This window comes from Fimicolochytrium jonesii (assembly GCF_025526975.1).
Source record: "Fimicolochytrium jonesii strain JEL569 chromosome Unknown EV422scaffold_3, whole genome shotgun sequence".
NCBI classification, from domain to species: Eukaryota; Fungi; Chytridiomycota; class Chytridiomycetes; order Spizellomycetales; family Powellomycetaceae; genus Fimicolochytrium; species Fimicolochytrium jonesii.
The window spans coordinates 247514-259285 of NW_026515670.1; the positions used below are offsets into that span (position 1 = coordinate 247514).

At 54.4% G+C, this 11772-nt stretch overlaps 3 protein-coding genes across 3 annotated transcripts; all 3 read left to right on the forward strand.

The window, feature by feature from the left end:
• Positions 1-185: 185 nt before the first annotated feature.
• On the forward strand, positions 186-3193 carry EV422DRAFT_617315 (uncharacterized protein). The gene is made up of 7 exons (XM_053074004.1): positions 186-670; positions 760-1017; positions 1095-1268; positions 1394-2086; positions 2158-2439; positions 2501-2647; positions 2717-3193. The coding sequence occupies exons 1-7, from the start codon at positions 497-499 to the stop codon at positions 2909-2911; spliced, it is 1923 nt and encodes a 640-aa protein (XP_052928556.1). The 5' UTR covers positions 186-496; the 3' UTR covers positions 2912-3193.
• Positions 3194-3403: 210 nt separating this feature from the next.
• On the forward strand, positions 3404-7662 carry EV422DRAFT_516413 (amino acid permease-domain-containing protein). The gene is made up of 13 exons (XM_053069379.1): positions 3404-3782; positions 3850-4248; positions 4317-4833; positions 4905-5032; positions 5095-5130; positions 5196-5447; positions 5511-5558; positions 5617-5679; positions 5747-5977; positions 6051-6409; positions 6468-6846; positions 6915-7279; positions 7353-7662. The coding sequence occupies exons 1-13, from the start codon at positions 3567-3569 to the stop codon at positions 7471-7473; spliced, it is 3114 nt and encodes a 1037-aa protein (XP_052928557.1). The 5' UTR covers positions 3404-3566; the 3' UTR covers positions 7474-7662.
• A 221-nt stretch (positions 7663-7883) lies between these two features.
• Positions 7884-11057, forward strand: EV422DRAFT_235679 (plasma-membrane choline transporter-domain-containing protein). The gene is made up of 5 exons (XM_053065603.1): positions 7884-8805; positions 8866-9560; positions 9623-10000; positions 10070-10427; positions 10506-11057. The coding sequence occupies exons 1-5, from the start codon at positions 8240-8242 to the stop codon at positions 10843-10845; spliced, it is 2337 nt and encodes a 778-aa protein (XP_052928558.1). The 5' UTR covers positions 7884-8239; the 3' UTR covers positions 10846-11057.
• The last annotated feature ends 715 nt before the right edge of the window (positions 11058-11772 follow it).

An 11772-nucleotide genomic window follows, 5' to 3' on the forward strand; every position in this document is an offset into this window, starting at 1 on the left:
CAAGGGTTTTCGGTCCCCGTTTTGCTCCAGGAAAGACGCCCCCGCACTGCGTGGGATGCGGCGCCTGTGACGGGCTGCTCCATCATGTAGGCTATAAACGAGTGTCTATGCGCATCTCTCCGTCTCTGGTCATCGTGCATTCTGGTTTTACCACACGGGACAACATCTCAATTGGGAAAACCCTTGCGCTAATTTCATATTGGGAAGAAAAAATAGTCATATTATGCTAGCATAAGGCCCGCCTTTTTGAACTTCCACTTGGCAGCTCTGCTTCCCTTTTCACGGGCTAGCACCCACTGAAGAGCAGAAAAACAGGGATCTTTACAACGCTGCTCCACTGCAGCTCCAGAGCTTCCCACTCCCGCTCGAAAAGTCAAGGAGTGCAGCAAGCGTCCTCATCCTTCCTCCCTCCCAGACATTCCCTCTGGTCCAGCGAGGTCAACTGAACCAGCCGTCCCTTCATTCGCACCTCTCACCACCGCAAACCCCACTCGATATGCAACGAAGCCAGAGCTTCTCCCGCTGGGATACCGAGCCAAGGAAGGACGGAGCTGAAGCGTTCCGAGGCGGTCAGGTGTTCGAGGGTCAAGACCTGTTGGACGCTCAGAGTGGGACAGGTGCTGATGTGGGTGTTGGGTATGCTCAGGGGTCGTCGGTCAGGAATACCTCGGTTAGTACCAGGATTCAGTATCTGAACAAAACTTTCACATGCCACCTAACTACCACTCTAAACCCATCACACATATCCTATTCCCGCAGACAAGACCCACCCCTCGGCCGCAAGACCACACCTCCGCACCCCTCTCTGCTGGTTCTACAACCGACAAGCAAACAGCCATCCATGAAGAAGCCCAACGCATCGCGCGACTTAACCCGGATGCGCCGGAGTTTGCGCCTGTTTGGGGTGCTGTTGGCGCGGGGACTAGATCTACGGATGAACGCGTGGCGAGGAAGGAGAGCGAGTGGGGTGGTGCGCCGGGTGTCCAGGGTGGGTGGGGGTGGCAGGCTGGGAATACCGTATGTGTCCTCTGTATTCGCTTCCGTACCTCAATATAGGACGCAGTCTGTTCATGTTTTCGTATTATCTTGTTTAGGCACCGATGACCACCACCACCGCACCCGAGACCCAACAGGGCCTCCCTGCGAAATCACTGAATTTGAGCTCGTACACTATCCCGTTGAAGTCGAGGCCGAGTGATGAACCGGGGTTGAGGAGGAGCCAGTCGGAGGGACATATGGCGCCGGCTGCTGAGGGGGGGTCTCAGATGGTAGGTGGGATGAATAGGATGGCGTTGGTTTGAGTCGAGGGGGTGGGGTGTAGTAAGATTATTGAAGAAGGGTTCCGCTATGCATCATTTACCCGTCGTTCATTCTGAATGATTATCGCAACCAGATGCTCGGCAACCAAAACGGCAACCCCCAACGGCAAGGCTACATCCCCACCTCCTCCCCCATCCACGACACGCTCGTCTCCCGCGTCAAACACCTCCTCGAGCACCAGATGCGCACTAACCTCGCCTTCGCCGAAGCCGTCGCCGCCGAGTACGGCCGCGAGCTCGCCATGCGCGCCGAATCCCAGCGTCGCGCGTTTACGAACGAACTCAACCGTCGCGCGCAGGTGTCGGATATCGTTGTGAGGAGACGGATTATGGAGGCGAAGGAGGCGATCACGAGGGAGTTTGAGGATCGGCAGAATGCCGCGGAACGGAGGGGGAGTATGGGGGGTGTTGGGGTGTATGCGGAGGGGAACGTGAACCCGGTTGTGGTGAACACCCTCCAGATGCGGAACGCGGATCTGGGTCGGGAGGTCCTTATCCTGCGCACCGAACTCGATGCGCAGCGACATGAGAGCCAGAGGTGGCAGAATGAGACGATGCGGCTGCAGGCGTTGCTGGAGAAGAGTGGGTCGAGGCAGGGATCGGTTACCCCGTCCCAGCATCAGCAGAAGGAGGCGCATGCGGAGTTGGTGGAGCTGTGGAGGGAGAATGAGGGGTTGGGGAGGGCGAATAGAGCGCTTCTGGCGAGGAATGAGGCGTTGGAGGCGCTGGTTGGGGGGATGGGGAGCGAGTGGAGGGATGTGGCGGAGGTAAGGTTTTGTTGATTTAGACTTTCTTTCGTACATCGGGATGGTGTATTGACAGAATCTTCTTTGATCAGCTTCAATGCCCCCACCAGATGAGCGCCACATCGGTCCAAGGCAACCCAAAAGGCAGGGACATCACGCGAAGCGAACAACATGAAGTATCGGAAGACCCGCAGTTGATCAACATCGAAATCGAGGATGAAAACGACGAAGAACAAGCGCAGGCTGAACCCGAACCGGAATTGTTTACGGCTGATGACGGCTCTCACGCCGGCCAGTCGCAGATCCAGTGGAGGTCTTCGAGGGAGGCTGGAGATGGGTTGAAGGGTGATGGTGCTGGGAACGATACCCGCCAGGTACTACTCGCTGTTTTTTTTCACCATTGTAAGTCTTAATGGCTGATTTGCCTGTGTACAGAAAAATCCGTCCTACAACCCGCGCTCCAGCTTCACTCAGTCCGAAGCCTTCACCTACAACGCGACATCTCCGCCGTTCACGCCTCACTTTTCCATGACGTCTGAGAACGGAAATGCTCACAAGACCGAAACGACTGAGGCGGGACAGGTAGTGCTTGTTTCTCCTTTGCGTTTGTTTCCATTATGCCTTACTCATAATTGTACGGATGCTCAACAGACGTCAGCAACCCATCCATCCCCCTCAGCCAAGTCAACCTCTAGCGCCACCGCAGCACCCACAAAGACCATGTACACCCGAGAAATGGTCGACAGCGTCTACGCCTCTGCCCTCGGGTTTGCCAAGAACAGTTCATCTGCACCGGGGTCGTCGGCTGCCCAGGAGGCTCAGAATACGTTCTTTGGTTTCGCTTGAGAACATTGGCTCACCTCGAACATCTGCGCCAAGCCGGCGTCTCTACGCGAAGATCTCTGGAAACTCCTCCACGGACGCACCCCCGAAACCAAGATCTGCGATTTTCCTCGTATTACTGAACATGGACGACAAAACAGAGAAAAAATCATAAATATTTGTGAGCCTGATCGGGGTTATTGAGTGGGGGTGCCCGTTTGCTTTTTTGATGCGCTTATGGCTTGCTTTGTACGTAGTGATATATTTGTGAATTATGAATGTATGTATTGAGTCATGGGACTCCTGAGTGAATACATTTGTATATCCTCTTGTCATCTTTCCCGTGTTGGACGATTGGGAGGATGGGTTGGTTGGCGAAGGTTGACAGCAAATCGACGGGGCAGTCTGAGAGTGTCGAAATGGGCGCCCCCTGAAACACTCCCATCAAAGAAAGACGCGGTGATGATTCATCGGTCGGCCGTTCGTTCCCACGTCTCTCTGAGAGCTCTGAGCCTGCCCAAAAATCGCTCGTTTTCTCAACTATATACAGTACGTTTCGGTCCTCAATTCCGCCTCGTTCCCCACCCAACCTCATTTTCCCACGATACTACGACAGGTTACCCACTCTGCCACTCAACAACACCACGACAGACGACAGACCACAGCTTCTCCACTAACGATGGACACAAGCCGCATGAAGTTCGTCTCCCGCGGCGGAACCCAGCTCGATATCTTCTCCAACGCACTCGCCAGGCGGCAGTCCGTCTCCAACCCCGCGTCGAATAGCGCCTCTGCACAAGCGCTGGGTGCTCGGGTCTTGGAGGCGAGAAATGCGACGGCGAAGAAACTGAGTACTTTTGAGGGGGTGTTTATTCCGGTGTTTCTGTCTATTTGGGTAGGTTGGGGTGGACGGTGTTTGTAATCGTCGTGAGAACGTGAAGTCTGACGAAAATGTTTCCCAGGGAGTCTTGGCGTTCCTCCGGCTGCCGTGGGTGGTTGGACAATCCGGTCTCGTTGGCACCATCGGCCTCTTCACCCTCGGCTACTTCCTCACTGGCACCACAGCACTCTCGCTCTCCGCCATCTCCAGCAACGGGCAAGTCGGCGGCGGCGGGCCATACTATGTCATATCACGGTGTCTCGGTCCCGAATTCGGCGGGTCTATCGGCGTGCTTTTTTACTCAGGCACGGTGCTTGGGGCTGTGTTGAATCTGTTGGGATTCGTTGAGCCGCTGTTGGCGTCGTTTGGGGAGGAGAAGGGGATGTTGGGGAAGGTGCTACCGGAGGGGGTTTGGTGGCAGTTGTTGTATGCGACGTGTGTGGGGCTGCTTTGTGTGGCGTTGTGTTTGGTGGGGTCTGCGGTAGGTTTCATGTCTTCTGTTGTCGCAAGTGTATAATATTGCGAGTCTGACGTGGAGTATCTTGATAGGTCGTTGGTCGACTTTCGGTCTGGCTCGCGATCGCCCTTCTCGTCTCCACCTTCTCGGCAATGGGGTCTCTAGCCCTGCGACTACCTTTCGGAGACCCGGACTCAAGCGTCTACTTCAACGGCTTCAACAGCGTCACCCTGCACGCAAACCTGTTCCCCCACTTCACAACCGACTTAGGCGTGCAGCAAAGTCTACGGTCCGTGTTTTCCATCGTCTTCCCCGCCTGCACAGGTATCCTCGCCGGCGCCTCCATGAGCGGCGACCTAAAAACTCCCAGCCAGTCCATCTCAAAAGGGACCATTCGCGCGATGGGGTTCACGTACATCTTGTATGTCGTCCTGGCGCTGTTGATTGCCGGGTCGATCGATCGGGCGGTGTTGAGGACCGATCTGAATGTTTTGCAGGATGTGTCGATTGTTCCGGCGTTGGTGGCTGTGGGTGTCGCTGCTACGTGTTTCTTTTCCGCGTTGGGGAGCTTGCTTGGGGCTGCGAAGATGTTGCAGGCGATCATCAGAGGTATTGTCGATGGTATCAGCGGAACGCATATGACCTCACCACCACTGATACTTCGTGAAACTACTTTATAGACGATCTACTTCCCATTCCTGCTAAAGCTCGTGAAGCCCTGTCGGGCGGGGATGAACCTGTATGGGCGATTTTCTTGACGTTCGGCCTGATCCAAGCTGCGCTGTTCGCAGTTAGCGATATGAATCAGGTGGGCTTTTCTGTCTTTCCCTCGTCTCCTAATTGTGTTACTCGCTTACATCGCTTTCGAAGATTGCACCTTACGTTGCGATGTTTTCGCTGCTGACGGTATGGCTTAACACAGAGCGCCGTCCCAGTCTCTTCTCGCACCCCTTAATCCTTTTCATTCTCAGTTCGGAGTCCTGAACCTCGCCTGCCTCCTCCTCCGCATCTCCGGCTCCCCCAACTTCCGCCCGTCCTTCAAAACCTTCTCCTGGCGCACCGCCGCCTCGGGTTTCGCCGGCTGCCTGGTCGCCATGTTTGTCGTAGATGACATCCACGCCATGTACTCCTGCGTGTTGGGAGGCGCTTTGTTTGTGGTTATTCATTACTCAGCGCCGCCGAAGAGTTGGGGGGATGTTACGCAGAGTTTGATTTATCATCAGGTCAGGATAGGAATGGGATGTGGTGGGATGTGTGTACGTTTGCTGACTGGGTGGTGATCGTAGGTCCGGAAGTATCTCCTGCGGTTGGACGTTAGGAAGGATCATGTCAAGGTATGCATGCCCGGTTACGGCATTAGACAATTCGGCAACCTAATCGTATCCTCGATAGTTTTGGCGTCCCCAGATATTGGTCCTTGTACAAGACCCTCGGCAGGATTTGCTTTTCATAAAGGTAAGCGTCCACAGGCTCGGTTAGGAAGCGTATGAACGACATCTAATAAACGCTTCCTGGCCCTCAGTTCTTAAACGACATGAAAAAAGGCGGCCTCTTCGTCCTAAGTCACATCATAAAAGGAGACTTCACTACCAAGCTACCAGACTACAAGAGGCAGCTCCCCGCCTGGTTGCGATACATCGATATCGCCCATGTCAAGGCGTTCGTGCAGCTTACGATTTCGCAGAACGAGCGTGTTGGGGCGCAGAATTTGCTTTTGGGGGGCGGCCTGGGTGGGATGAAGCCGAATATTATCGTAAGTCGGAGGCGTATGTTTCAGCCGTGGGTATCAGTGAGTGAGCGGTTTGCTAACATGTTGCACATTTCAGGCCCTAGGCTTCCTCGAAAGCAACCGCCGCACCCCCGACTCAGACGAGGAATCCCTCACAGGCTCCCACACCGGCGGCGCCTTCACCATGTACTCCCGCACCAGCCCCGCACACAACCTCGCGGAACAAGTCGAGGAACTCAACAGGGACCCGTTAGCTGCCGACCTACCCAACTCCGTCGATCTGGACGACGGGATCGCGGAGACGGATTATGTGGGGATTATTGAGGACGCGTTGGCGTTGGATAAGGCGGTTGCGGTGGCGAGGGGGTTCGAGAGGTTGGAGAGGGGGCCGGAGGTGAGGAGGAAGAGGATGGCGCAAGGGAGGTTGACGAGTTATGCTGTTGAGGAGTATAAGCGGTGAGATTATGGGATTGGCACGAGTGCGCGTGTGGGATAGAGCTGATGATATTCACAGGTTCTCGATCTTCCTCTCCAACCGCTTCTCCCAAGCCTTCCCCGACAACGTCATGTTCACATCCCCCAACGAGGCCTCCCCACTCCTCCCTTCCAACTCAAGCACCACTTCCAGCGGCTCCGACTCCCAAACCAAAGAACCACCCAAACCGCAGTACATCGACCTCTGGCCAATGCAGCTAGCCCAATCGGGTAGCGGCAGGGGAGCGTACAGCTTTGAATCGTACACGATGGTGCTGCAGTTGGGAACGATCTTGCATATGGTCCCGCATTGGAGGGATAGCTATAAGCTCCGGACGGTGGTTTTTGTGGAGTTTGAGGGGGATGCGGAGGAGGAGAGGGTTAGGGTGGCTGCACTGCTGCGTGGTCTCCGTGTTGATGTGAGTTTCTCGTTCCACCATTTCACACACTTTGTTTCAACAAACCTGAAGAGATAATCTTTTCCAAGGCTGAGGTACACATGGTCTACCTCCGCCCACACACCGGCCCCTCCTCATCACCCGAATACGAACGCATCTGCCGCGAAATCTCCCGGAACATCAGCCCGACCGATACCTCACGGCGTCTATCCGCCCGATTATCAAGCACACGTCTCTCCCGCGAATACCTCTCCACGTTCAACGTCAAAGATTACGATGGTGATGCGGAATCATCTCGCGGTGTTCGGTCACCACCATCGCGGAGACAGATACCGATATTCGACAGCCTCCCAACCCGCATGCAACATATAATCCTAAACGAATTGTTGCAACATTGGTCGGGGCATGCGACTACGGCGGTAGTTTTGATGACTTTGCCGGCGCCGGAGCCTGGGTTTGTTATTCTCCTCCTTTCTTCCATATCTTTTGCGTCGCTTTAACCGTATGACTTTTTTTTTGATTGATAGAACGGCGGATAATAGTGAGAGATCGACGACGTATTTACAGGAACTGGATTTGTTGACGAAGGACTTGCCGCCGACTTTGTTGGTGCATGGGAAGGGGTTGACTGTTACTATGGAGCTATGAGAGTGCTTTCCTCTAGGTATCTTTACGGGCGGTGGTACATGGTTGGACATCCATCCCTATTATATTAGAGGGCGGCGGCGTACGTGTAAATAGGACCTTGAGATTCAAACGCAAATAAGAAGTTGTCACCACTTTCGAAATACCGAATCATAAATGATACATTGTGTTATGCAGCACATTCAGTCGTTGGCAGTCCGAGAATGCGCCGACGGCGTTTTTCGGTGATTTTCAGAAAACCCTGGCGAGAAGAATGCTGTCAATGTCCAAGAACGCGCTGTCGGAATCGTCGAAATCACGAAGTCCTACTACTAAATTTAGATGTTTTCGAGTGCCGTAAGCAGCTCCGAATCCGAAAAGTCGCCCGTTAACTTTGATTAAACGTGAGCGTTATTTTCTCTTGGCGCTGTTTGCGGGAATGATTGAAAGGCCAAGGGGTGTTTACCTGCCCCTAAGCCCAAATAGACATCTACAGAAGGCGAGGTCGGTGTCCAGAAAGCCTCTTTTTTCGGGTGTGATCGGCTGTCTTGGCAAACGAAGGTTTCGGGGTCTCTGTAGAGCAGAGCGCACTCTCTGTTGAGCAGAGGGATATATCGTTAGTAGCAGGCTTGCGTTGAACCGCAGCAATAAACATCATACACAAAACCGTCCATCGGCTTCCTCCCTTATAAAAGTCCGAACTAGCACTTTCCAATCCCCCTCTTCCCTCCATCAACCCCATCACTCCTCGCCCACCACGTCCTACCCAACCCCCTCAGCGCCAGACGCAATGCCTAATACCCACCAAGTATACCCGACCGCCTACGACGACGGCCAGCAATGGGCGGCGGCCCGGAATAGCGGTCCGCCACAGGGCTACCGCATGCCCCCGCAACAACACCCCGGGGGCGGTGGCGGTGGATTCTACCCACCAGCCCAGCCGCATCAGCAGTACTACCCCCAACAGCCGTACGCCGCCCCGCCTGCCCATTCACATGCGTACAGCGAGCCCGTGTACAGGCAGCCGCCACCGCAAGGGCATTACCAGCAGGCGCCCCCACAGCAGCAGCACTATAAGCAGCCGCAGGGATACCCCGCTGGCCCGAACCCGTATATCCAGCGAACCGCGCAGGAGAACCAGGATGGGATATACCCGGCGCCGTTGCCGCAGCAGCAGGGGCGGGGCGGTCCCCCCGCTGGAGGGAACCCGAAGTATGAGATGGAGCCGGCGCCACGGGCGGAGAATATCTATAATCGGAAGTGTAGGGATGTGATTTGGTTGATTATTTTTCTGATCATGTTTGCGGCTATGTGTGCTGTGGGATACTATTCGATTCGTTATGGGAATGTTGATAGGTGAGTAACGTGGGATTTGGCACACAGAAGGATGGAGCTGTGGTATTAACACTGGTTCAGGTTGATCTACGGCCGCGACTCCGAGGGGAACCTCTGCGGCGCCCCCAACGGCACCGACTCCTCCCGCGATCTCCGAGGGCAGACAGACTTAGTCTACTTCCTCAACGACAACGATTACCGCCGCTGCGTCGACGGATGCCCATCTGTAACAGCCGACTACAACACCGTGATCTGCAAATACGACGTCGTCATCGCCGCCTCCGTCTCCGACAGGGCCGCCCAAATCCAAAGCGGCGACTGCTCACTGACCATCGAATCCAAAGCCGTCCTCAACCGCTGTATCCCATTGCAGCTGCTAAGCGACATCCAGACCGCCGCCAACGCGTCGCTTCACAACCAGACGTACACAGCCTCGGGCTACTCCTTCGAGTTTGCCCGGCTCTTTTCGGCGGAACTGGACGCCCGCGACGCAGCGACGGCGATCTTCCAAGACCTTGCGCAGAACTGGTGGGTCATCCTCGTCTGCGTCGGGGGTTCGTTCGTGCTCGCGTTCCTCTATATGCTGCTGCTGCAGTGGTTTGCGTCGTTGATGGTGTGGGGGAGCATCTTTGTGGTTCTCGGCGTCGCGTGGGCGCTGGGGTTCTACTTTATCTACAATTATGTGCGGATCAAGGTGTTGCATCAGAATATGCTGAGCGTTGGGTTTTCGCAAATCGATTCGGTGCTCTATAATGAGAAGCTGTTGCTGGTTCTAGGTATGTTCAGGAAACGGTGCTATCTGTTAGAAGCCGCGCTCACAGAATCTTGTGTCGAATAGGTTGCATCACCGGAGGAATCGCTCTGATCCTAACGCTAGTTATCCTATGCCTGGGCCGGCGGATCCGCCTCGCCACCAAAATCGTCAAAGAAGCCAGCGCCGCCCTGCGCGCAATGCCCTTCATTGTCTTCTTCCCGTTCCTCAAGTACACCGTCATTCTCATCTGGATGGCCGTGTTCGTGGCCGTGATGGCGCTCCTGGCCACATCAGGCACGGAGATCACAACCGCGGTGGAGGGCGACGTCAACGACCAGCTATCGAAGACGGGAAAGAAATACGAGAACCAGCCTACGCTGCAGTATCTTCAGATTTACTTTACGTTTGGGTTCCTTTGGGTTTATAACTGGATTATCGCTATTGGGCAGACTACGATAGCAGGTAAGAGCCCCAAATTTGTGTTTTTGCGCTTTTTGAGGTATATTCCTAATACGTCATGTCGCACTGTAGGATCGATAGCAACATGGTACTGGGCACGGGACAAAAAGAACCTCCCATCCTTCCCCGTCATCCGCGCCCTCGGCCGTACATTCCGCTACCACCTCGGATCTCTGGCGCTAGGATCTCTCCTAATCGCCATCGTACAGCTGATCCGATTGGTGATCTTCGAGATGCAGAGGAGGCTGAAGGGAACGGGCAACAAGGCAGCGCAATATTTGCTCTGCTGCCTGCAATGCTGTTTCAAATGCATCGAGGCGATACTGAAGATGTTGACGAAGAATGCGTATGTGGAGATTGCGGTTTATGGATACAGTTTCTGTACGGCCGCGAGGATGGCTATGCAGTTGATCGCTGCGAATATCGTTAGGTATGTGGAACTTCAACTGACCTTCGATAACCTCTCAGAAAGCGCGATGGCTCATACACACGCTCTCTACTTGTTTAGGATGGTGGTGGTCCACAAAGTGGGCACCTTCCTCATTTTCGTCGGCAAACTCTGTATCGTCCTTATCACAACACTGGGCGGCCTCGGTCTCCTGGTCCATCTCGAAGGGAAGGACCAGGTTTTCGCCAACTACGCCGTCCCTCTGATCTTCATCATCATCTTCTCCTACCTGACGGCCTCCGCTTTCCTGTCGACGTTCTCGATGGCGATTACGACGATCTTCTTGAGTTTCTGTGAAGACAGCCAGAGGAATGATGGAAGCAGGGAGCGGCCGTATTACATGTCGAAGAACCTGGAGAAGTTTGTTGATAAGCATGCGCATGATAAGCCGATGGTGTGAGGGGTGGCAGGGCCTGAAGGAAACGAGAGAAGAACAATGTCTGTCGGGAGTTAGCTGATATTGCATGACACTATCTGAGGAATTTGTGGGACAGTGCGAAAACAAAATAGCGGACGGGGGCAATCAGGCGCTATTGAGTTCTTTCTGAAAGTTGGAGTGATTTTGTCATAGGGAATACATGGCTGAGCAACGAACGGTTAAGGCCTTCATATCCTCAAAGGAGAAGAAACCCGGCTACATTCAGTGCATAGAGGGCAAGCTTGGTGAATGCGCCTACGAGCGGCAACTGAGAGATATCTCTTCTTCTGCCTCGAGAGCAACCGGCCCCGTGACCAACGGGAAAGACTAATCGTGTTCTTTACACATGACTAGAGTCGCTGAAGCAGACATTGATAGGTTTCTACTGCAGACACGCTTCCACGACCGCCGTATCAAGTGCCTCAACTTCTGCCCGCATTCTTTTAAAGGACGCATGGAGCACGTAACTCATTCTTCAATCGAGTATAGACGCCATGTCCAGTGACAGAAAGAGTATGCGCATAGGGAGACACGGAGTCCATATCCCTTCTCTCGGCACACCGAAGGTCAATATGCAGCAAGGGGTGGTATGACTCGTAGTCTCAGCACTGCTATCCCAAGATTCCCAACCCAGGGTGCATGTCCCCAACAGAAATCGGCACGTACCCTCAAGCCAAGAGCCTCAACGTTACGGGCAGACAGAGATGATTTATAAACCTTGCCTTGAATCTAATCCATTGTTGTCTGAGGTTGGCTAATGGAGTCTCTCGCCGCGAAAACTAGCGGCTCGGGAGTATCTTTCCTCGAAGGCGAACCAGGGGTCCCTTGAGAACGGGGCGGGTGGGATCTCCCGCACCCAACACACATGCAGCTCCGTAAACCTGCCTTCGTAAACCTGCATGCTGTCCC

Bases quoted from the DNA above. Each gene is read 5' to 3' on its own strand.
- EV422DRAFT_617315 (XM_053074004.1), top strand. From the start codon at position 497: ATGCAACGAAGCCAGAGCTTCTCCCGCTGGGATACCGAGCCAAGGAAG. The intron at 671-759 runs GTTAGTACCAGG...CTATTCCCGCAG, and splicing joins CGTCGGTCAGGAATACCTCG to ACAAGACCCACCCCTCGGCC. The intron at 1,018-1,094 runs GTATGTGTCCTC...TATCTTGTTTAG, and splicing joins GGTGGCAGGCTGGGAATACC to GCACCGATGACCACCACCAC.
- EV422DRAFT_516413 (XM_053069379.1), top strand. From the start codon at position 3,567: ATGGACACAAGCCGCATGAAGTTCGTCTCCCGCGGCGGAACCCAGCTC. The intron at 5,680-5,746 runs GTAAGCGTCCAC...CCTGGCCCTCAG, and splicing joins AGGATTTGCTTTTCATAAAG to TTCTTAAACGACATGAAAAA. The intron at 5,978-6,050 runs GTAAGTCGGAGG...TGCACATTTCAG, and splicing joins GGATGAAGCCGAATATTATC to GCCCTAGGCTTCCTCGAAAG.
- EV422DRAFT_235679 (XM_053065603.1), top strand. From the start codon at position 8,240: ATGCCTAATACCCACCAAGTATACCCGACCGCCTACGACGACGGCCAG. The intron at 8,806-8,865 runs GTGAGTAACGTG...ACACTGGTTCAG, and splicing joins CGTTATGGGAATGTTGATAG to GTTGATCTACGGCCGCGACT. The intron at 10,428-10,505 runs GTATGTGGAACT...CTACTTGTTTAG, and splicing joins ATCGCTGCGAATATCGTTAG to GATGGTGGTGGTCCACAAAG.